Source organism: Molothrus aeneus, chromosome 11, assembly GCF_037042795.1.
Source record: "Molothrus aeneus isolate 106 chromosome 11, BPBGC_Maene_1.0, whole genome shotgun sequence".
NCBI classification, from domain to species: domain Eukaryota; kingdom Metazoa; phylum Chordata; class Aves; order Passeriformes; family Icteridae; genus Molothrus; species Molothrus aeneus.
This window is the reverse complement of record NC_089656.1, coordinates 15,619,438-15,644,091: the sequence shown is the minus strand read 5'-3', so window position 1 is coordinate 15,644,091 and position 24,654 is coordinate 15,619,438. Positions and strand designations below refer to the sequence as shown.

At 41.3% G+C, this 24,654-nt stretch overlaps 2 protein-coding genes across 2 annotated transcripts in view; one reads left to right on the top strand and one right to left on the bottom strand.

The window, feature by feature from the left end:
- MAF (MAF bZIP transcription factor) overlaps window positions 1-1,613 on the top strand; it is a 184,767-nt gene extending 183,154 nt beyond the window's left edge. Inside the window, exon 3 of the mRNA XM_066557166.1 lies at window positions 842-1,613. The gene's annotated coding sequence lies outside the window, so the exon portion shown is untranslated. The remainder of the gene's footprint in view (window positions 1-841) is intronic.
- Window positions 1,069-24,654, bottom strand: part of WWOX (WW domain containing oxidoreductase) — a 473,858-nt gene continuing 450,272 nt past the window's right edge. Inside the window, exon 9 of the mRNA XM_066557163.1 lies at window positions 1,069-2,157. Coding sequence (XP_066413260.1) covers window positions 1,969-2,157 — 189 coding nt within the window. The 3' untranslated portion in view covers window positions 1,069-1,968. The remainder of the gene's footprint in view (window positions 2,158-24,654) is intronic.

The following is a 24,654-nucleotide window of genomic DNA, read 5'->3' as shown; positions in this document are numbered from 1 at the left end:
CCAGGCCTTCAGGGGAGTGCAGAGCTCCCAGCATCACTTAATTAGTGCCTCTTCTGAACCCAGCAATGCCAAGCTCCAGTGCAAAGCTCTGCAGTCCTACACTGCCTGTGTCATACCAGAGTAATTCTGTCTGGCTCTGAAAGGGAAAAATAATGTGTGTGTGTGAGGGCTGTTGCACAGGTGACAGGAGTTAATCACTTTTTCTCCCCAGTTAAACTCCAGACAATACAAGGAATTTGGCTGTAACCATTGCCTCAGCTGGCAAAGCCTTCAACCCAGGCCATGAATTTTCAGACACTGCACTACACCAGCATCTGGTCTGTGTAGCACAGCCTGGAGAAAACTTCTAGGAGACAAGAAGGACTTTTTTTTTTGGTTTTTTTAACTCTGCAAAAGGCTGAAAAGAGGTGTTGTTCTTTCTGGAATAGCCCCTTTTATTTCTTTATTCCACCAAATGTTTCAAAGCAGGATGTGCTGCCCTTGGGGAAGGGGCTGCAGGGAGTCGAGGAGGATGAGTGGGCAGGATTTGTCATCTCCTGAAGCTGTTGCTACAGAGGTGGCACAGCAGGGATAAAAAAAGGCCATATATTCTTTACTGCTGCCTTAGGAAAGACTGTGGCATCAGGTAAGGAAGCAGACAAGGAAGGAGCAGCTGAGGCTGCACTGGGGTAGAAGCCTTGACTTTAACTCTGTTCAACAATTAATCCAATGTACTGTGATTGCAGAAAAGAAAAAGCATGGAAGGCAGATTGTTACCAATAAAGCAGAAATAAAAAGGGGATCAAATAAACTTCTATTAACAATGTGTCCTTTTATTTATTTGTTTATATTCTATCTACAGAAAATGTGATGCTGGACTGAGGATGGCTTAGAACAACCTTCTGGCATGAAGACAGCTACAAAGCACAAAATACAAAAAATGAACTCAGAAAGAAACAAGAAAAAAAACCAACGTTTTCTTGGCATCAACAAGAAGCTCTTTATTTTTCCTCAAGTTTTCTTTTCTAAAAAAAAGTGGAACTAAGACATTTGCAGAAATGAGACAAACTTTCTCTTCAGGTGACAATATTCAAGCAAGCATGTTGTTTTATTGAATTTAAATGGAAAGAAAAGACAGATTTGGAATGGGATACAGTATCAGGAGAACTGAGAAACTGTGAACTTTCAAGGAAATAAAACTCCTTAAAACTGTGAACCGAGAAATTGATGGAAATACCATTTAAACCCCTGATTACACTCTGTGTGTTCTTAAGGAGACACCATCATCTTTGCTAACTCAACAGTACTTAAGGAATGGTTTACAACATATCTTTTATTGTAATCTTTTAAGAAAAACAAAAAAACCAAACCAGAAATATTTAATTAGCTGTGACTTTACCATTACTGTTCAGATGTCTTCCTGCACCTTCTTGTTCTAGACAGCCCAGATGTACTTGCAGCCAACAGTCAAGGGCTGAACAGATTTCTTTCCTCAATAATCTTTTGATTTGCCACACCCAATAAAATCCTTGTAGGGAAAAAGAATCAACACAACTACCATCTCCCAATCAATACCTAAAGCCTAACAGACAGTAATTATCAAAATAAGGAGGAAATCCCATATTGGGCCACAAACCTACCCATTAATCAAAACAACAGAAATTATCTGCAGAATTGCTTTTCTAAAATAAGACAGAAGATGCCTCCTTGGGTTACACTTTGAACAGGCTATAATCAAAAGAAAGAGAACCGAGACTAACTAAGCCCCAGGAAGCCGCATTGTCCCTTTAACCCACAGTATTCCCCACCTCCCATTAGTACTTAACATTTTTCACTATGTTGTGACTGCTATTATTTCATTTAACACCGGTTAATCTGTATCTGAGGTACATGGAAACCCTCTAGATGATAAGATTGGACAGGTTCCAGTGCTGGCAGTTTCCGAGCGTGCACACACTCGTGTGTTTTGATCCTTCCAGGAGCTGCCTGCTATTTGGCCTGGCTGCCAGCTCGTTCTTGGATCAGCCTGTGGCTCAGCTCCCAGAGGGCAGTGGCTGTGGCGTTGTCCTGGGCCTGCTGCGAGGGCAGGCAGCGGCAGCAGTTGTTGAAGTACATCCCGCCCAGCCCCTCCAGCTCCGCCGCCGTGGCGCAGTACACCGTCGTGGCAGCTCCTTGTTGCTGCAATAATCACAAAAAAAAAAAAATTAAATTAAGAGAGAGGAAATAAGCAAAACTATATAAATACATTGATATTTTATAGTTTATTATTATCATTGTGATTTCAAGCACAGCCCTTTGGAGCTGCATCTCGTGCAAGCAGCGTGGCTGGCAGGGTGACCTGCCCGGTGACAAGGCTGCAGCCCTGCTAAAGGCACTTCTTTACAAACCACTTCAATCAGGACTCCTTTCTTTTCCTTCCCTCTAAGAGCAGAAGAAAAAGAGAATCCTGAACTACAGCCCCAAGCTCAGGTGTTTTGCCCCTTTTTGGTAAACACCTGGATTGGTGGCAGGGCCTGCCCAGGTGGTGTTTGACACCAGAACAGCTGAGCCAGGTTTAAAAGCAGCGCCTCAAAATTTCCCTTTGCATCACAGAAATCATTGACCATATGCACCTCAAAACTTCCCTTTGCATCACAGAAATCATTGACCATATGCACCTCAAAACTTCCCATTGCATCACAGAAATCATTGACCATATGCCCAGGCATCCTGACCCGCAGCCTGATAGATGGATTTGGTTTGTTTGGGTTTTTTAAACCTCTTGTGCAAAATTAACCTGGGCACTCCAATTAAGACCTATCATGTAAAGTGCAGTCGGGATTGGTGCCAAACCTGCCCGTGGATCCTGGATCAACAGTCCAAGGCAGTTGTCACTGCTGCTGTGTGAGAGCATTTGACTGCTGCAGGCACAGACAGGGCTGGTTCTGCAGAGACACGAGGCTTTCCAGTGGAGTTTTGTTCTGTAACATTTCTCATGTCTTATAATGCTTTAAGAAATGGAGTGGATAGATTAGAGGCTTTTGTGAATCAGAAGGGATTTTTAAATTTTTCTTGCTTTCTCTTTTTTTTTTCCTTTTCCTTTTCCTTTGCCTTTTTGGGTTTTTTTTATTTTAAATTTAAATACCAAATGAACTTATGTTCAAAGAGGAAGAATGGGTTTCTATGGATTGTCCCAACAAAAACCTACAGATGGAGGCCACAGGGTTGGGGCAAGCACCCTGGCATGGGTGATGGGCTATTCCCTGGCACAGACTAAAAGCATAGTGCCAGAACAGCTGGGGAGAGGGCAAGAAGCTATTTTGCTTTGTAAACTATAATTAAAAATAATAGGTGAGAGCACATTAGCAAAACACAACACTAATTTAAAACCGATAGAGTTTATCTGGCATCTTATGATTATTTATGTACATCTTAGTCCTTTCTGTGGTAACAAATTATGAGCTGATAGGAATCAGAATAAAGAGGCTGCCAAGTGCAATTGAAAAAGTAAATGAAGAGAAATTAGTTGTTGCCACATTAAGATAATTTAATGGGATAAGAGAATAGGCTTCAATCTCTTGTGATTTTCCTCCACTCCTTTGTTTTTTGGCCTTTCATTGTCACAGCCAAGGAAACTTAGGGTGCTGCTAGGGGGGGTCAACCTGCAGAAGACCTCTACTTTGCATTCTCATCCTTCAAGGACAGGAAGCAGTTTAAAAAGTCCCAGTTCTCCTTATTTGAGGCATCTCAACTTTGTAGCAACAAAGAAGTGCATATTTGTTTGCAAGACATGCATTTTCCTCAGCAGATGGGATTAAACTGATAATGATGACTCCACAACTTAGAAATGATCTCCCATCACAAGGTAAACCAAAACTGTCTGTATTAAGTATTTTGAAAGGCATATATTTATCAACAGACCAAAATATTTTTAAAGTTAGTATAATACATAGTAATCCTCTTATTAAGCCAGTATGTTTTTTAAAAAAAGAAAAAATATCTTAAAGGTGGTTGGTAGCAGAAATGGAAGAGAGTTCTACTAAAAATAATATTAATAGAGAACAATAAAATTTCTATGCTCATTTCAACTATCCTATAAAGCTCCACAGTACAGGTATGATCACTGTATTCAGCTGTTTAGAATGTCTCAAAGCCCCTAAAGAGTATTATTAGTTTTTTGCAAGCAATTCAACTGGACTTTCATTAGAAAGGTAAAATTAAACTGAATTGCTCAAGGCAGAGTGAGAGCCCTCAAGCCATTGCTGAAAAGCATCCATCCAGCCAAACTAAACTCAGGCTATCTCTAATAGAATTCAGCTAATTCATAAAATGGAAGTTTATCAGAGCCAGTTTAAAATCCAACCCAAACAATAATTTATCTTTTCAAACGAGTCGAATTTGACGATGTTTAAACAAAATTCTCGGCAGGCAGAAAAACAGCCCAGAGCACAAGAGCAGTGCTTTGTACCTTGAGCATTGACACAAGCTAGAAGAAGAGAATAGTTTTCCCTGTGTGAGCATAGGATATTTACTTTAAGTGATAAAAGATTATGTGGCTGGAAGCCCAAAGCACTTTATCTTGCGATGCCTCCAGTGTTTTGCTGAGAACTGGATGTAAGCAACGTGCCATTTGCTTTTTGGCTTTGTGTATCCTTACTTCTTTCTAAATGTTTCAATCATGTTGGCTGTTTTGGAAGAAGAAAATTCAATGGTTCTATCATTGAAAGAAAAGTACATTTCTTATTACTTAAGAGAAATGCAGTCGTATTTATCCCTTCGTTGACAGAGGGTAAAGATTTAGTATCTCACAATTATGGACAAACATGAACTCATCAAGCCTGGGAGGATGCTTCAGACAGCAAAACTGTGTAACAGAAGGGAAATCTCAAATTCTCAGAGCCACTTAAGTATCTAATTCCCTTTGTGAGCTGGTTGCATTCAGACACTTGAGGATCTGCCTAAGTGACTTGTCCAAGGACAGAGAGGAGTGAGCATCAGAGTCACAGGAATCAAATCCCATTTTGGGTTGGAAGGAGTATCAAGAGGGGTTCAGCCCAACCTCCTCCCCAAAGTGGGATGTGTAGAAGCCTCATATATGCCATGCTGAACGGGAAGGTTCCCAAGGCATAAATTCCTCCTTTGCATCTACGATCCCACAAACCTCTGTGAAGAGCCAGAGCTGCAGATAAGTGCAAACTGCCTGCACTGCTAGCCAGAAACTGCTCTGTTTCTCAGCAAATATTGTTTATCCCTTATGAACACAGTCCTTTGAATGACATCTTTATATGCTGGGTCTTATGACAGTCTAGTAACAAGTTTTAATTTTTTGCTCATCAGCTTTCCTGTTCACATATCATCAGCATACAACAGCAGAGGATGTTAGGGAATCTAATTAGTAAACAATTCCATACTGCTGATACAAGATGAAACATTCTTAAACCAATAAAAAGAGCACTTTAATCACTGTTGAATGACTTTCAATGCCAAGCGGTTTGTGCCATGTCAGAACATAATTTGAAGAAGATTAGAGTACTATATAAAAGAATTAATGTTAACAACTTCGTTAAAAAATGTCTTAAACAATGAGCTTGTCAGTTGTCACAGACTCTCCCTGATCCATTGTGATTAAGGTCCCCCCCCTCCCAACAATTTCAGCTGATAAACAATGCTAAAAGCGTCGGGCAACCTAAACATTTTTTTCCATAGGTCCATCAGTTGTACAGGGTGCTAATCACCAGAGCTGGGGTCAGCCTTCTTTAACCTGCAACAAAGGCAGCAGGTTGCAATAATGAATACACAGGATAAAGAATTTGTGAGAAGCCCAACTGAATCTTTAATCATGCCTCAGTGCCATTTCCGATCCAGTCAAACATGTGAAAGCTGCTGGGCAAGCACCACGCTATCAATCTTCCCAGTGCACGTAAAATTACCCGGGAATCTTGTTTTGGATTAAGTTGAAGAGTGTCTCAGTAATAAGGGTTCATCATTCTCTTCCGCAAATCATTTGTCAGTTTTGTAATACAATCTTCCTCTGCAGCAGGGTGGGATTTATACAGCAGTTGCTGTTTATTTATAGTTGAGGCTCAAAGATCTAAATTATCCATCCGTCTAAAATCCTTTGTTGAATTGAAAATCCTAAGTAGCTACTAGTTCATAGGCATTTATTTCATAACTGCAAGCAGCCAATTTTTAACTGATGGCACTGAATGCAAATTAATATTGAATAACTTAACAGTAAAAGAAAAGGGGTTCTTGAGATACAGAACATGGTAAAACCCTCATTAATATATGTAATGCATCTGTTAGTAGTCTGAGATACCATTTATGTTCCTGATAAGAAAACATATTACACAGTTAATGTTTAGTTTTTAGATTTGTCTACCTTCAAATGCATGTTTATTTTCTAAAATTAGACTTTTGTTCTGAAGCTAGTTTACATTCCAAGCACATAAATAATAGAAACAAAGCCATAACTTATCTGTATATTTATCAACTATGAATGAATAGGACCCACTCTAAACTCTGTTAAGAGCACACAGCACTCAGCATTGTCTGCCAGGGAGATGGGATCAGCTTACTTGGAAAGGAGGGGTTTATTTTCTTATGAAAAATTAAGGATAAAGGCCAGTTATCTTGGTAGCCCGAGGTTAAGTTCAGCACAGAGCATTTTAAAAGATGGCCAGTGGAAAGAGGTGAATTCAAAATGACATGAGAGGAGAGTATTTGTGACAAGGGCCAGATTCAAAGCAAGCAGCTCAAGTGAAATAAAAAGGCAAGTCCTTAAAACTCTTCAGGCTGTTCCTGTTATTCATGTCAGGACTATTAGACAAAGCCAACACATCCCTAACAGTAAAATATCAGACCTACACAAAAGCACTGTGAGCACACCATTTACAGCCAAATAACTCATTACACAGCAGTGTCAGGTAGAATCAGAGAGTCATTAAGGTTGGGGAAAATCACCAAGTCCAACCACTGACCTAACCTAGCAACCAAGGCAGTATGAACATATTCCAGATATGAAACCAATGGGGTGTCCCATACCTTCTCTGTGCCTCTGATAAGCACCCTGAAGAGTTCATTCTGTTAGAGGGGAAAAACTCCTCACCAGCTGGCTTCAGCAGTGGCCATTTTCCCAATTTGACGTAAAATATAAAATCTCCTTGGAATTACCAACAAAATTACACAGAATCTGCTTCCACAACCATATTATCCAAACCAAACCTTAAAGTTACAGCTGCAGTTTTACATTCCTCGAGCCTCACCTCCTCCTGGTGGGAATTAGCACAGGTTTGCTGCCTTCTCAGAGGCTCCACAGCTTGGAGCAGGGGCTGAGGATCTGCTCCATTGCTTGTTGTCACCCTGATGCTGATGCTCGGGGTGGGCACAGTGGGGTTTGAGCTGCCTGGGGGCAGCTGGGGGAAAACTGCCCTCAGAATGGATTTGTCTCCTTCTGGTATTGCTACAACCCCCAGGCTGGGATTGTGGTGCAGAGCTTTCTCAAACTACACTTATTCCTTTTTCCTATCAAGTGAACAACGTGGAGCAAAATGATCTCTTCTGAAAAACACTAGCACGTCTAAAATCCTCATGTCCTCATCCAGGATTCCTCAGTATCTGAGTTTTTAGGAGCAGTCTTCTGAGCTGTTTGGTGATATCCCCCATGGCTGAGGCCAGCTGTAGCTGAGGGAGCCACTTCCAATGTCAGGAGCTCCTCTGCTCCTTTTCCTACTGGGACAGCACAGAGCTGTGAGGAACAGTCACTTTTCCAACAATGCAGTGAACAAGTTTTAGTCTTGCCTATGAGATGACAGGAGAACTGTTCAGTTCCTGCTGCAGTCCTCTTACTCAGAGAATCCCAGATGCACAGTTACCTTGTGAATAACGCTCAGAATATCTGTGTATTAATGTCTTAACCATTGTGTTAAGAATGGTTAGAAATGGTAAGAAAACAGGATTCCTTGATTGCTTTTTCAGCAAGGAAATATGAAATTGAGACCTTCCTTTGCTATTTTGGGAGAGCGTGAAACTGAAATCATATCTGCAGCTCAAAAAATAAAACTTTGGAGCTGCCAAATATGATCTAAACTCCAAACTGGGCTCAGTTGACTTCAGGTCCTATTTCCACCCCAAGTGCCAGCAGGAAAACGTGACCTGAACTGACACTGTATCTACAGTCTTTTCAAAGCTCTCACTGAACCACATCTAAACCAGAGCTTCTCAACCACCTCCCCTTCCCCCATCACCACAATTAAACCAGCAAAGCATCTCTTAGAAGATAACACAACGAATAAACCAAAATCTATAAGGTCTGCTTTTTTCCCTCTGATGTATTCCTTTTTCAACTAATTCCCAACTACAAAGACTCAAAACTCCATCAGCTTCTCTACTTGCAGAGCATAGTTGGTTTCCAGCTGTAACTTTTCTTAGTGTCATTAAGACCCTTACACATTTACAGTATTCTTTACATACATTATAGGAGATAAGTGTGCTGTGTTCTTTGAGTAAGGAAATTGCAGTAGTTCACGAAAGAGGATTTGTTTTCAACTGCTGAGGCATTAAGACCTAGTGATTATTTCAACTATTCAGTATATGCAGCTATATTTAACTTACATTCTGGGTTTTAACTTTGCAAAAGAAATCGTGTCCATTGTAATAAATGTATTTTGATAATGCACCATGTTGTTTGTGTTATGCAACCCCCAGTATGTTCTCAATTACAGCAATGATAGCACTTGAAAGCTTCCAACCTCCAACATCCGGTATCAAACAGATTTTCTGCAATCATTCCACGGGAGAAAAAAAAAAAAAACAAAAACAATATAGGACATCAAGTTGGGAGAACTGGGCTGTTTTCCTCTTTACAACTTTTCCTTCCCTAGTGAGCTTGGACAAGTCACTTCAACTCTATGTACCTCACTTTTCCCAGCTATAAAATGGGGAGATTACTCTTGTTTACCCACCTCACAGGGGTGTTGTGAGGAGTCATTCAGATTTATGGAGTGCTTTCAGACTTAATTTGGAATAGCACTGTGTAAGTATAAAGTGTTATATTATAAACCACTGTTAAAATGTGTAGAAGATGTAGAACAAGGTTAGCAAAGTAGCTGACAAAAATGTAATTATCTTTTAAAATCATGCCTATTTTTCTCTATTGTATAAAGTTAATTCTTTAACCTGTGAAGCTGTCTGCTACTCCGGGTCCTGTTCCAGTGTCTTCCCTCTCTCATCCAAGTTTTTTTGCCCAGCTCACAGAGAACTTGGTAAAACTCTTCCTAGCCAAAACAACAGTGAGTTATTAAAAAAAATGGATGCTTTAGAGGGAAACAGTCCCTGAAATCCATGCATTCATCTCTCCCACCCTTTGCATATGCTAGGCAGAGCCATCATGGCATACCAGGGGTGGGATTCAGTTGCCTAACACGGATCTTGAGACATCTGAGCTGCCTCAAGATATCCCACGTGCTCCACAGCTGTCTTTGAGTGGGGCACATATTTCCCATAGGTCTGGCATTGTATCTGCCAGCCCCTCAGGGATATCTCAGCTAAAACCACACAATGGTTAAGACAACACCAGACTGTGCTGCTTAAATGCTTTTGCCACAGCACCTGGAAGGGAGCTGGTTCCCACAGGCAGCACTGTATTTCTTTTCCAGAATCTTATTGAAGTCCACAATCAGCTTCTGAAAGATGTTTCAAGGCTGACAGAGAGCCACCTTAAGCTCTAAAAACTATAATGAAGCCTGTGGCTTTACCTTGCTCCACCAGCATTTCAGGGCAGGAGCAGCAGCACTCCTCAGGCCTCTTTATCAACAGCACATTTCCAGGCACATCAGTGCTGCAATTCCTTCTCCTGCCCACTGAACCCCCGTTCACACCTGATTTACACTTTTAAGACATCATTGCTCCACTGAAATGGCAGCTTTGAACGCTGCATGCAAATGTCTCTGATCTTTTCCTCTCACAGGCTGGTATGGAGCAGTGGAGCAGTGCAGCATTCTTCTGCTCATTTCTAGATCTGGGAAAAATCTCTGAGGAAAATTGTCAATTTTCATTTCAGAGAGTAACAGGGTAAGGGTGAGATCAGGTTGAAGAAATGATGCTGCAGTCCATTGCTTGCCCCCTGCCCTGTGTGCCAGCACTGGCCAGTGGAGTGAGAATAAAAGAGCACCTCAGGGACAGTCCCTGGGCATCCCAGCCCTGCTGGGGGCTGCTCACACCTGAACATCTCAGCTCACCTTCTGTGATGCAGATTTACACAAACACGATCACAAACACAAATTACACCACAAATCCTTGGCCACAGTCAAACTGGAAATCCCATGGAGGATTGGAAATCTTCCTGAGACACATAGCCTGCCAGCAAAAGGTGGATTCTTCTGGGCAAGGGCAATTTAAAGAGTTGAGCAAACAGGTTGTTGACACTAAACATATCCTGCCAAAAAAGAGAGATTAGATACACACTGCTGCAACTAAATCATCAGAACTGGTCTGGCTGGTGTTTGGGCATACACAGATGAGAGTTCATTGAAATTACTTCTGTTATTAACTTATGCTGAATTGAAATGTTTTATGGTTTTGCTGTACTTTAATTATATATATACTTTATATAAATGTGTGTATACATACAGTACTGTATATGCTGTATATATTTATATAGCTTTTTAATACTATTAGAAGTCCAAATTTAGACTTTTTCATATGCATTATTGAAAGAATATCATCACAATGCTGACATCTGGCTTCTTCCTTCATTGCACAGATAATTTTTTAGACTGAATTTATTTCAGATATGAGTGAAAAAAAAAAAGTCACACAACGCAATGCTTTTTAAGGAAGTGACCTTTTGGGACAGATATTTAATGAGCTGTTTGTTTAGGTTTTAAAGATAAAGACTTTTTCATCTGTTGATACACACGCACACATATGCACATCCACACACAGACACACACAGTTCAATAACACAATGCATTGAGAAACCACAGGGTGTTATGATGGGAAAGTCTCATGGTAAGAAAGTAACTACCAACTCTGTCTTCCAGAAACTAATTAAAGGAATGTATTTTGCAATAATACAGATCTAGCAAACAGGCCTCTAAAGTCTAGGCTTAGAGCTGTAAGCCAGGCACTCCTGTATTATGTATGTGTGATTTTCATAGCTAGCCTGCTGTAAAGTGTGCCCTGTTAGTGCATCTTTCAGGCTCAAAGACACTGGTCTTGTTAATATTTCATTTAGTACATACTGTAGAGTCTCATTTATATTACTTCTATAATTAATGGTGATAGCTTAGGCACTGCCTTTACAAGGAGAGATCCCTGTATGTTGGTCGATGGGTAATGAGAAACAATAGATATTTCATTCACCAGCAGCTTGTTGCTAGTTAGTAGGAAATTATCGTGTGTACTGTTGCTTTAATTGCCAGGGTAAATAATGCCGCCGCTGTGTTAGTGAACATTTTAAAGCACTTGATGCAAATAGACTAGAAACAAAACACAAAAAAAAAAAATTACCTTTATTATGCTATACCTTAGCACAGGGAGTTTAAAAGGTACGTCTTAAAACATTTGCGTTCTATCATGCAAATATATCTTAATATGCATGTGCTGACTATTCAACTACTGTATTTTAGGAAATACAATTATGCTGCCTTTCTCTTCTCCTATGTAGACTGTAAATAACTGTAGATCTTTCTCTTGTTTTCCCATGTAAATATATGTAAATATTAACAAGCTATGCATGCTGATATTCTAGGCAATTTCAGGTACTTTTATAATCTGAAGGCATGTACTTGAACTGGTTTGTTAAAAAAAAAAAAATCAACTCTCTCAAATCCTTTAAAGCTCATTAGAAATTAAAGATTTCTTACTAGACTGGTTCCTTCACTCTCAGTTGGTTTTTTGTTTATTTTTCCCTCTGCTTTGCCAGTGCTGTCTCCCAGGACCCACCACCAAGGAATCACATTCCAAGGCTGTTTTCTCCAAAGCGTGGGGTCCCGTCTCAGGATATGATTCACTGCCCCAGGATGGGCACCATTTAGATTCAGAGACTCAGAGAGGGGATGTCTATCCCCTTCTCTCTGACCTCTCCCTCTGCTGAATGATCACAGAGCCACAGAACTGTAGAACGGTTTGTTTTGGAAGGGACCTTAAAGATCCTCCAGTTCCAACGCCCTGCCATGGGCAGGGACACGTTCCACTGGGCCAGTTCTGATGTTTTCCATTCCATTTTCTCACTCCATAATCCGTGAAGCCCGGGTTTAACACCACAAGTGCCAGGGCTGGGTTTGAGGGCAGAAGCAGCCACAGCCAAGAGCAGTCCCCATGGCTCTGGTTGTGCTGCAGTCCTGCTGCTCACTCAGACGTGGCTCCTCTGTTCCAACACGCTCTTTATGTTTCTTTTCCAGCATGCTTATGACTTTGACAGACTGTGAAAATAATTTGATAAATAGCTTGATAAATTCCTCCATCTCCTCCCTTCTGTGCTGTAACACTGTTTGTGGAAGCCTTTCAACTGAAGGAGTGTGAACAAAAAAGAAATTACCTAAAGCTTCTAAATCAAGTCACCTCCTGCATACAGATTTGGAGACAAGATTTCAATTTAGCTCTCTTCTTCCTTCTTTTTTTTTGTTCATGCAGTAAATGAAGATTACTCTGAGGAAAACGGTAAAAAGTAAAAAAAAGATGCATTTATCCCCCAGTACAGTAGAGGGGAGAAAAAAAAAACCCTCTCCATTATCTATGAAAACTAAATGCAATGACAACTTTTTAATTGAAAGAAAATGGCTTTCATGTCTGAAGATGTTTTTTTCCAGAGCAGGTGTATGAGAATAAACACATTAATTGACAGGATCCTCATGACTTTTTAAGTTCCTCAAACTTAGCTTGGCGTCTGGGGAAGATCTCTTTCCAGTCCTTGAAGACTCTTTTAAGATGAATGTTTAAAAAGCTGAGCTGACACGGGCATTACGTTCAAGTGCAAGCTGTACTACTCTTTAGTAGAGGGCGTAGAAATGGTTCATAGAATTATTATCTTCCTACAGACAAAACCCATTACCTTCACACTAGGAGGGAAAAGCTAGTTTTTAACTTATATAAAACGGAATCAATTATCAATATCTTTGCATGGTTTCCCAGCTCTGCTGGAGAGCAGTCACACAGCTAAACACACAGAGCCACTTGGCAAAAGGGCTCCTGCCTATGCTGGGCTTCTTGTTACACCTTTCATTTAATACAATCACATCTGCAGAAGCAAAAATAAGTAGCAATGATTTGTATGCAGGGCTGCCACCCTGAATGTCACAAAGAGAGATGGGAATCACATTTGCAGACCGATCACTGGGCTTCTGTTACTTTCGACTTCTTCCCAGTAAAAAGTGAACAAGCAAATAAAAAGCAGCCAGCGATGCAGACTCACAGTGGTGAACAGCACTGCAGGTCAGAGCATCCATAAAGCCTGTTGTCTTTGGTGTGGAAAAAAGTGCTCCTTCAGCAACCTCTGCCATATAATCCACACCATCCTGCCTCTGAATAATCCTTTTGCTGGATTTAACAGTGGCTTTCACAGATGGTCGTGTTTCCAGTGAGAAAAGGAAAGCTGGAAGGTGAGTAGAGGCTTTTCATGGTGAAGTCCACACATGCCCATTGCTTTTAAACTCCAACAAATAGAAATCTTACATCTTCCAGAAGACAATGCCTAACCTGGTTCAACTCTGTTGAGCAGAGAGGTGGATAAGTGCATTAGCAGCCATCCTTTAAAAGCTGTGTGCCCAGCTATTTCACTAGCACAGGCAAACTCCAGTGCACACAGAGGTGCAGCATCTGCAAGGTATATAAAACATAATAGTCTAGAAACTGGCAGTGCTGTTGGGGAAGGAAATGTTCATTATTAGACTCTCTTATCTGTTTATCCCATTCGCAAGATCTGCTTCTACAAAGCACATAATGATAAATGGCACATTTGCAAATTATCTTCTGAGTGCTGATGAGAAATCAGCAACCTGCGAGTTACCGTGACTTTGAGTGAGTACACTCCACTGCGAGCCTCGTTTGCTGAGATGCCTGCCAAATGAGTGCATTAGTATATTAGGAGTCTAATAAATTGACTAACAAGCATTTGATGAAAAATAGCTGTTCCATCCGTTACAGTTATCATCACCGCCAACAAGGCTACTGGGGTTGGGATTTTGAAGGCACCAGCTGCTGATAAAAGAGTTGTTGCTGTGCTGTGCCACACTCTCAGCAGCATCTCCCTCCCTAACTGTGCATCTTAACACACTCTCAGCAAGACATAGGACCTTCTTTGCTTAAGTTTTCTTCTGCCTCTTCATGACATTTATGAGGATTTAAACCATTGCAGTCTTACTCAGTCCTGTCTTTTCTCTCCACTGCAGAAAGTAACACTGTGGGTGTTTGTCCCTCCTCCCAGCACATGGCTGGGGCAGCAACGCTCTGCCCTGGCAAAGCCTGCTTGAGTAAATTCTGTCTTTTCAGGCTAATTAATTATTGGAAGTGCAATATTCCCTTACGTTCAAGTTTCAGCAATCTTCTTCATGCTGCTTAATTTGTTTAAAGTAGAGAGGAACCCAATTCACTACAAACACCCGTTTATCGTCAGCCCACAAATCCCAGTGAGCACCCTAAAACTACACACACCTAAGAAAAGCTCAGTCTGCACCTTCCCAAATTGCATTTCTGCTTTTACCTGAGACATTCGCAAGATCCCCAACTCTGTCAACAGTCGCTCTCCAGTTTTGTTTAGCTTATCATCAACAGACTCTGCTTTTGTGAGTGGACAAGTCATTTGAGTGTGCACCACAGTTATAATGGCCTGACTGACAGCTCAGCCAGATAAACACGAGAGAATAACAGACGTAGGAACAATCTGGGTATTCATTTTGTCCGTTCAACCGGGTTGAAAGGATTTGCCAGCCAAGGGCACAACACTTCAGGCTAATTTGCTCAGCCAAAGCACTGCTGGAGTGTAAGGCTGCAAGCAGATGACTGATGTTGGGGAGATCAGCGTCCCCAGATGAGGTACTTATTATTCACCTCTGCCTCACGGGAAATGAAAGTACTATTTATTCAAAGCATTCATTTGAAAGAGGAAAACATATAGAAATGAACTTCGTTACAAAGCTTGAACCCTTCTCACTGCTTCTCCACTTCTGCATTAATTCCAGCTTCTTGTCCTCGTCCATGTCATCCTGCACACTGCAGCATTTCTGTTTTCTTGCTCCTCACATACTTTCCTTAGCCTTGTCTCCTGCTTTGCAGTCTCACCCCTGTAGCTGACACCGGGTGCATTTTCTTTTCTGTTTATCCTCCATTTTTAAGCTGTACTCAGCTCTGTGGCCCAGCTCTATTCTCAGTGTCTGGTGTAGCAGAGGGCGCCCACAACATCCTGGCTGTGTCTCACATGTCAAATGCACTCTGCAACCTTTTGGCCACTATCAGCCCCATACTCCAACAAGAGCCACGTGCTGACAACATCAGTCACCACTCTGTTGTGGAGCCAAGGGACACAGGGCCAGTGCAATGACAATGCTGTCCTGCTTAAGGAAAGTTGTCTCTTGCACATTTTAAGCACCCTGTGTTTAGAGTGACAGAGCTACAAGTTCACCTGCTAATCATGTAAAAGTAAATGATGGGTAGAACAGCCAAGCTTGTACTAAGAAAAGGTAAACACTGCTCTGACATATTCCCTCAAGCAAGCAAGCAAAATAATAACAGTTTGCCGTGGAGGTTTGCAAGTTTGCTCCCATTAATTAAGTTCCATTTTCCGGCATCTTGAGTTTTAAGATGCTTTCTCCAGGACTGATTTCAACAACTCTCTCCCGCTGAAAAGCAAAGGCAAACCCTGCTTTCGGTGACAGCAGCAGGACTCTACTCCTCCAGCTGTGGATCAGGACACGAGGTGCAGTGGGATGGAGGTAAATCCCTGAGCAGTTTTGGAGGGCAGTGTCCCGGCAGAGCAGGGCAGGCTGGGAACAACGGCCCTTGCAGAGGTGATGCACTAACAGCCTCAGACACATCACAGGAGGAATGCAAAGTGCACCTGACATTTCTTTTGATCTACTCCTAAGAAGCATTAAAAGGGACATTAATGTGCTGCTTTAGTGCGTGTTCAATGTGATAGTTGGAGACATAACCGAGCCTTTCACAAAAGTTTAATTGGGGAGAAGAATAAACTTATTGTTTCCTCCTCTGGACATGCACCCTAGAACATAGGCAGAGTTGACATTTGCATGAAGTATGTTGCTGTTTTGCATTTTAAATCTCAGCATGCTAAATGTAGGTTGAATGATCACTTTGACTATTATTAGGAAATCAGTACATGTCCAACAGCAGTTCTACAGATGTAGATATTGCCCAGCAGCAGGTTATCTTTCTCCAGTGCTGAAATTCAAAACTGCATGTGTATGTTTACATACTTATATTATAAATTGCTTGTTTAAAATGTCAAATGAACACTAATAAAGTATCTGAGCACCTACAGCCACTGTTCATGCAATTGTTTGATATTGCTCATGGAGATCCTCACACACACATCATATTCACATCTAGTAGCAGAGTTTTGTGTATTGATACTTCTTGACCTTGTCAGACTACGAAGCACCTTTGCATCTCTGTGCTTTCAGTTGCTATGTTGAAGTCCCTTTGCTCTTTTAGGACAATCACACAATGAATAAACTGCAACAAACCAATAGCAAAGGAAAAAAAGAAACATAAAAAGATAACATTCATACCCAGGTTAATCAATAGGAGAACAAAGAGAGTGAAGAAAGTCAGGTCTAAGTTCCACAAAAGAGGTGAGGTCAGGAATGACATTACTGATTCATCCTAAATTTTGCTGTAGGCTGCATATTCCTTGCTCCTATTTCTATCAGCTTAGGTGTGTGTTTGCACATCTGGTCAGACCTATGTTCTGCTGAACTCTGTTTTGCTCTCTGTGCAATGCTCTTTCTTACATCTGCTATGCTGATAATTTACGTGTCCCTGATTAGCTCCCTCAGTGCTTTATCTCTGGGAGGATTAGAGGCTTTATGGTGTCCTCTTCATTTGTCTGTAGCACCTCCTTCCAGCCTCAGCCAGGCTTCTTGGACAGCCTTCTCTGCTGCAGTGCTAACGATGCCAAAGCTGCTGTGCTAAGCCATGCACCTCTTAAACTCCCCTGGCAAAAGACAGTCTAATTTGGGAGAACCATTAGCTCCCTTTTGTTGTAGCTCTCACTCAATCTAGCCACAGAAACTGCAGTGCAAGGAGGAGGAGGCTGAGGGATGGGAGCCCAGAGAGCCCTGCTGCTCCGTGCTCTGGCACTGGCAGAAGAGCAGGACCCTGCACTGCCAAGGCTCCCCAAGAACACAGCGTGTCCTGATCGAGTGATGCAGGTAGTTAAGACAACTCCAAACTGCTCTGGGTACAAAACAGATGGATGCAGAGGTCTTCTGGATCATGTACCAAGCAATTTTGATTTCTGTGTGGTATTTATAAACCAGGCAGTTTTAGCTGGCACCAACTCAGGATTAAAGGAGCTCTGGCTCCAAGACCACACGTGACACTCAATGCTTCAAAAATTTTGGGGCTCTTCCCATCCCAGCTTTTTTATGTCCTCATTTTTCTTGACAACAGCATGATGTTCTCATAAACAAGGAAACATCCTCCCCACCACTCACCAAGTGAAAGAGGTTTTTTTGAGCTACTCCTCTGGTTGATGTTCAAGGTGGACTCTGATGAGCCCCTCTTGAAAACTGGGGAATTCAACTTCAATAAATTGTTTGTCCTGCATGAAAAATTTTGAAATACAAACCAAATTTATAGAAAAAATCCGGGATTTCTGCTGGAGGCCATGTGCATTTCAGAGGCCTTCCTTTTAAATGATCTCATTAAACAGATCTTTAAGAAGCAACCAAGATTGGAAATTTAGCTCTCTCAATATTTTGATCTGTATCCCTTTCTAAAAATGCAGCCAAAGCTTTGCTGATGGAAGACCTAAGGTGCTCCATCCAGAAGCCAGGGCAGAGAAGGGGGCTGAGCACATCCGTGATGGGAGGGAAGGGGGAAAATTCCCTGAGCTTGGGAATGGGAAGCTGGAGCTGCAGGAACCTCCACAGTGTGAGTCTGCACATGTGCTGTCACTCAAAGAGAGAAATGCTTTCTTTTGATGGCATACACACCTCTCCTTCTTTCTCCAACAGGAGGAAGGGAAATATGCCTGGCTCTCCAGGAAACACAAAGAAGATCTTTTCCCATTGGTGCCAGTCAGTGTTTTCCATTTGCCACATACCAGTAAAAATGATGGTGTCTAATGAGGTCTCTAGCTCCTGTTTTGCCACAATGCCATATCCTGCTAGGAGGATCCTCTTTTGACAATAAATTTCTATTAAAGTGCAATGTTCTCTTAAGTGGCACAATCTTTTTCAGTTGGCAACATGTGAAATAGATGTTCTGCCCAGCTGCTGTGTTGGAATTGTGCTATCTAACTCTCCTTACATACTTTTGAGCACTTTTTTCAGCGAGGTTAGATTACAGAAGGGAAAATCACTCAGTGGCATAAATGATAAATACCTAAAGGATATTTAGTGCTTATTTTCTGACAAGTCCAAAAGTGAATCTGCTGCAAAACAATGAACTTAAGTGACCCCTGCTGACTTCTCAAGGAATGGCATTCCATAGGGAGTCCCATCTGTGAAACAAACGGTTCAGTACAAAATCAAACCCTTTGTCTCAGCTCCTTGGACTTTTTCTTGGAAAAAAGTTCTTCCTCAGAAAGTTACTGGTGATCTGAAATGATTCTGGGGTCTACAGTTTTGGCTGGTCCATCTAATTATTGAAAAAAAGCTAAAAGGTCAGATTTGAGCCCTTGCAGCAGCCAGACACAGTTAATTTGTTTTTCAGGAGTATTATCAGTTAAGCATAGCTGGAATCTGAACATCTTATATCTGCCCACATATCTGGCTGGTGCCTTCTGGCCTTCTGTGTGATGCAAGGGGCTAATAAAACGTGGCAGCACTTGATGTCAGATAGTTTGTCTCTGCCTTGTTTAATCACTCTGAATGGAGTGATGCTCAAGCCCAACTTGCATTCACTATCAGTCTGCGAGAGGCTGCTGAGAGCTACTTCTCAGCAATCAGCTTGAACCCTTGGCAAGACATCTGTCAAGTACACTTTAGCATCCCCACAACCTCGAAGTAAGAGAAGTGGCCTTCTCAATTTGGATGCAATATTAAAGGCAGTTGACAGAAATCTTACATCCCGCTGCCTTTTCTCACTAGGTTGGCAATTCTGATCCCATTAAAGTCAGTGGGAGCCTTGTCATTGACTTCAACAGACCAAACACTGCAAACATAGTGCTCAAGATGGAATAAACACAACTGGATACCTCTCAAACTCATTGAAAACCTAAAATCCCATTAGGTTATTGAGGTATCTTGACACTCAAGAGGCACTTGAAACTCCAGAGGCTCAGGCATCTCACACAAACCCCAGGATGTGTCCAAACAAGGAGGCAACATCACTATTGTCCTCATTAAACTCTTAAAACACACGAGTTAAGCTTTCAGCACAAATCATGGTGTTAGGTCCAGTTGACTAAAGCACAAACTTGATCAGAACATCTACATCCCAAACAAAGGAATCGCAAGCTCAGATGAATTTCCTCAGACTTCTCATGACCTCATTTGCAGTGGGCTACTGGTTGATACAACTTCATTGCAAATGCAAATGTTTATCCAGTAAGACAGCACACTTAAAAAAATACACCAAAAGGAAAGCAAAACAGAAAAAATTACCATCCCAGCCTCATTTTGTGTGTCAGTGTTCACAAAACCTGAGATATCACATGTACTGGAAATCACTGGAGAATGTCTCACAGGATGTATATATTAAAAAAAAATCTCTTCACAAAGGCATACGCTGCAAATGGCTTAAAAGCATCCAAAGTATTCTTGGAAAGTGCAATGGCAGATAAGCTCCCCTTTTAATTTGTCTTAGACTGGGTGTTAGTGCAAGTTATGACCAAGAATTTAGCACATCCATTCAAATTATACCTAAAGCACTAAATCCAGCACAGCAGTAATTTTCTAGTCTTTCATACTTCCCAACTTAATGAAAAGAGACGTTAATGTCCCAACCATAGATTAATTAGATGGAATCATTAAGAATTATTTCCCAGGTATCTTTTGCTAATACATGCATTATCATTGAACACTACCAACCCTGTGTGGAAGGTTAATGTTATTTTGAAAGAATATTTACAGTATCAGGGATTGAAAACCCAATACCTAAAAAAATATTTTCCACCTGCAGCTATCTGTCATCCATCCCACACAAACTTTGAAAGCTTTCCACTATCTGTCAAAACACAGGTTTTGATGCAATAAAGACTGTAATTATTGAGCATTTACAAGAAATAATATTTTCCCTCTGGTACAGGTTATAACAGTTGTTAACATGCAAGTATGAATACTAATGCTCTAAGCCCACCTATACTCTTCACAAATGATAAGGATTTTTTCAAATAGTGATATAGAGGCAGGTATAATAAAAGAGCAAGATAAGACTGAATATAGGTTTTGAAAAGTAAATGTCAATCAGAATAAGGTTTTTAGAGGCATAAGAACTTGATTTGAGGTAGAGTTTGGAAATAAAGCTGACAATTAGATCCAGAGATATAAACAGCACTTCTTTTGTGATGAAAAATAAAATGATCCTTTTGCAACCAAAATACCAGGCTGCAAAAATGTGTGAAGGAAACAATACAGAGGATGCAACAAAGCAGCTCTGCAGATGCCACGCTAGCAGATGGCTTAAGCCGGCTGAATTACTGTATAAACATTTAACTGAGAGTTTGATTTTATAAGTGTGGAATTAATATACAAAACAAAAAGGGAATGATTCTAAGAAGCACTTAAATTAGTAATTTGTAATTTTCTCTGCTAAGATGGCCTAGCTCTGCTGCCTTGCAAGAGTCCATTGAAGAGGGGGGTTCTGGAATCTGTGAGAGAAATTGCACACCGTAAAAGGGAGCTCGTGTGAGCACACAGAACTAAGCCAGGCACTTAAAGGTAAATATATACCTTTCCACTGATGCTGCAGCTCAAATCCATTCTAACTGCAAGTTAATAAAAAAAATCTCCCCGCCCCTCCCCGCTCTCCATTTCCTCCTTCATGTCTAGATAACAAAGGCTGTGTCTCTCTGTTTATATCTCAGTAACTTCTACAGCAACCGCTTGTCGTGTTACTTGGGCTCAATTGTAATACGTGGGCAGGAAGGGCACAAGAGAAAAAGGCTCTTTGTGCACAGATATCTTCAACAAATACCAGTCAGAAGGCGGAAAGGCAAAAATATACAGGAAAAGGGAGAAGAATTTATGCAGAAATAATGTGGCTTCTTGCTACAGAGTACAGTCTGCATAAACTAAGAGCATCACTGTTGAATTGATGGGTTTGGCCTGATTAATGCCTAGACATGTGTCTCAGATGAATGTTTTCTATCATTTTCCAAAGAAATAACAGGCAAAACAGGAGGCTGATGATGGGTACAGGGTTTTATCCTGATTTACTGAATGTCAAAGCAATCTGTCCTCGACATTTCCCAAAACAGTGACAATTTTTTTTTCTGCCTTTCCCGGTGAGCAAGCAGACCCCAAACAATTCTAGCAGTGAGTGCCACAGCAGTGTCAGACCTGCCCCTGAAAGTGCCACGCTGTCGGTGTCAGTCTGCACGACATCCTCCCCTGATGCTCCACAGCAAGCACAGCCACAACTGCTGCTTCTGCTGCACTAACCTGCACCCCACCACTGCTCAGGCCAGCTGCCCATTTTACATCCCTTGCTGCTGAAAAGCCATAACTTGCTATTCCAGAACTGAGATGGCAATTACGTCGGGCGCACATAGTTCTAATAAAAGAGTAAGTCATCTTCTTCCTCAAAACCTCTGTTTTCCCTGCTGTCTGCATTCCAAACTCTCCATTTGGTTTAATGATCAAGGGGAGCTAATAACTTCTCCCTCTAAGCAGTTTCATTGTGCCAGGAACAAAATAAATTATCATCCCTCTTACATTCTAATACAGAAGTTTCTCATAACTCTTTCCTCCTGATCTTTACTCATTTTCTGTTCCCGTGCACTCCCTTGCTTATATCTCCTTTCCTTTCAGTTCATCTGTTCCAAACCAACCACTTCTCTCCTCGGAATTCCCTGATATCTCATCATGGAGAATCTGGAAATCAAATTGGTTTAGGAATTACCATGGTTGTTTAAAGCCACCTCATCCTGGCTAAGGGAGGATTTTTGAATCTTATATCAAAATGTTTTTATCTGTTATACCTGTGTTGACATCAGAGACTGAGAAAAGTGAGAGAACCCCTTTATTGACTGCAGGCCATGGGCAGCTCCAGTTTCTGATCCCACAGGTAATTTAACTAATCAAGAAATTCACTTTGTCAAGCTTGCCTCATAATTTTCTTTTCCCTTTCTATTTTTTTCTACAGTCTTATAGTTTCCTCTCTCCCACAAACCCATCAAGCCTAATTCTAGAACTGGATTAATGGTTTCTATTTCTCCAGCTTTTGACTATGAAATGCAGAAGTCAGGGTCTGTTTTCAATGTCTTGGTACTAGAAAAACTATTTTAAAATTTATTTTAAAGCAAGCAAACTCCAGCCTTTTAATTCAATAAACCAAAAATCTATTTTAAAATGCAAAGAAAATGACATTTGGTTGACAAACATAGTGACAAAGTGATGAAGTTTCATAGTATTATCCACATGTCTAATTAATATTTGATGAGAAGTATATTTGATAATAGGATGGACTTCCAGTAATCAAACTATGATTGATCTAGAAGCACAGTACTAACAAAACCCCATCTCACATGATCTTTGCCTGTTCAATCAAATTATCTCTAAATAAACAAGTGGTACATAGACCTAAAGAAAATATTAACCTGCAAATTACCTGACTACCTCTTTTTTCCCTGAGCATGGTCATAGTAGGGCAGAATTTTTTTTATGACTCAGGTCATCAATCATAATACAAAAAGAATATTTGACTGGAAGTCCAGGGATTCTGATACAAAGAGTTTAATTTCACAGACTAAAAATTTATATTCTGGATGACTTTAAATACCTTCTCTAGGTACTTTTTGCCTGCTGGTGTACTGCACAAGTTAAAAAAATGGTAATATGAAAAACTGAACTTAGATTCTCATGACCAAAATGAGGATGGTCATTTGCATGCACAAAAAAGTACATTTAAACCTTTCTTGTTTCCTGAGATGATCATACAAAGAAATTCAGATGAACTTTGCCTTTTGGAACAAGCACCTCCATGCAAAGCTCCCTCTCTTTTTTAGAGTAATAGTATTTGGTTCATTCCTTCCATCTTTGTAGGAGCTAAAATACATTATTAAAACCTACAGTTCAGTTACGGTGCCGTAAATCACCACTGCTACCCAGGTTCTAAATTTTAATTTCACTCCAATCAGAATCAATTATTCCACTTCCCGTCCCTGGCCTCTCACTCAGCGGCGGGGAAGGAACATCAGGGGATGCTGCTGCCCTGGGCCCCCACAGGCTGTGCCAGCAGCCCCCACCAGACCCTGCAGCAGGGGAACCACTCAGCCTCTGGCCCCACGGCCGCAGACGGGGCTGGGGGAGCCTGCGACGTGCAGGTTCAGAGGCAGCACACGTGGGAACAGACACGAGCACAACCACAGGCCTGTGTGCAGTGACACCAGTGTCATTTCCATGTCACGTAGACTCAGAAATGTCCCTTGGCAATTGAGAGCAATGAAATCCTGCTGTACGAGGTGCACTGCGCGCCACAACTGAAATTACAAGCGGCATCGCCGAGCCGTGCTCTGAGAAGCTTCTGTAATTTTTATCTGATTGACAGATGTTTACAGAAAAGATGTGCTTTATCCTTAGACATACAAGGTAGAAAACAAGGTCCTCGTGTTTCCAAACAATCCAGGCCATGGTTTAACGAGCAGAATAGATGTTGGGTACAGAGCACAGGCGATCCTGACTTGTGTTGGTTTGCCGCCCACGCTCAGCTGAGTCATCCCGGGGGCTCTGCGTGAGTAACTGTTAACCAACATGAGGACAGCAATTAATTCCTCCTCAGTTCAGAGCTTCAACCCAACTTATTCTGAAAGCAACAGCTACGACAGCGTGGGAGAAAACAGGATGCCCACCACTCTGCCTTTTGTATGGCAGAAGAGATAAAGGAGGAAACCAATGCGTGATGAGATGAGGCATGTTTTTCATTAAGAAAAGGGACAATAGCAAGAGACTTTTAAAGATCTATTAGACACAAGACAGAGTCTTAACCCAGATGAAATTTATCTAGCCCTGAACATGAAGACTCTTCTCAGCAGCAAGTTAAGGGTGGTGTATTCTCTTAATTAAACCCTAGTTTTGTAGGGGTAAGGGTCTGAGTGTCATCCATCTGCTCAGTGTCAAGCTACTGGGGCATCTTGATGCCTAATGCACATTTGTGTTTCATGGTACCACAAAACCAGGAATAATTACCAGCTAAGAAGGGTACATTTCTGCAGGTAGATGATGAGGCTGAAATTTCTTTGGGGAGCCAAGTTTGGTTATGTAGAGTATGTTCTGAAGTCCTTTACTGGCTCTTTCCACATCAGCCCAAGATGTTAGAACCTCTGCCCCGCATCTTGCTGCTCATCACCCCCTG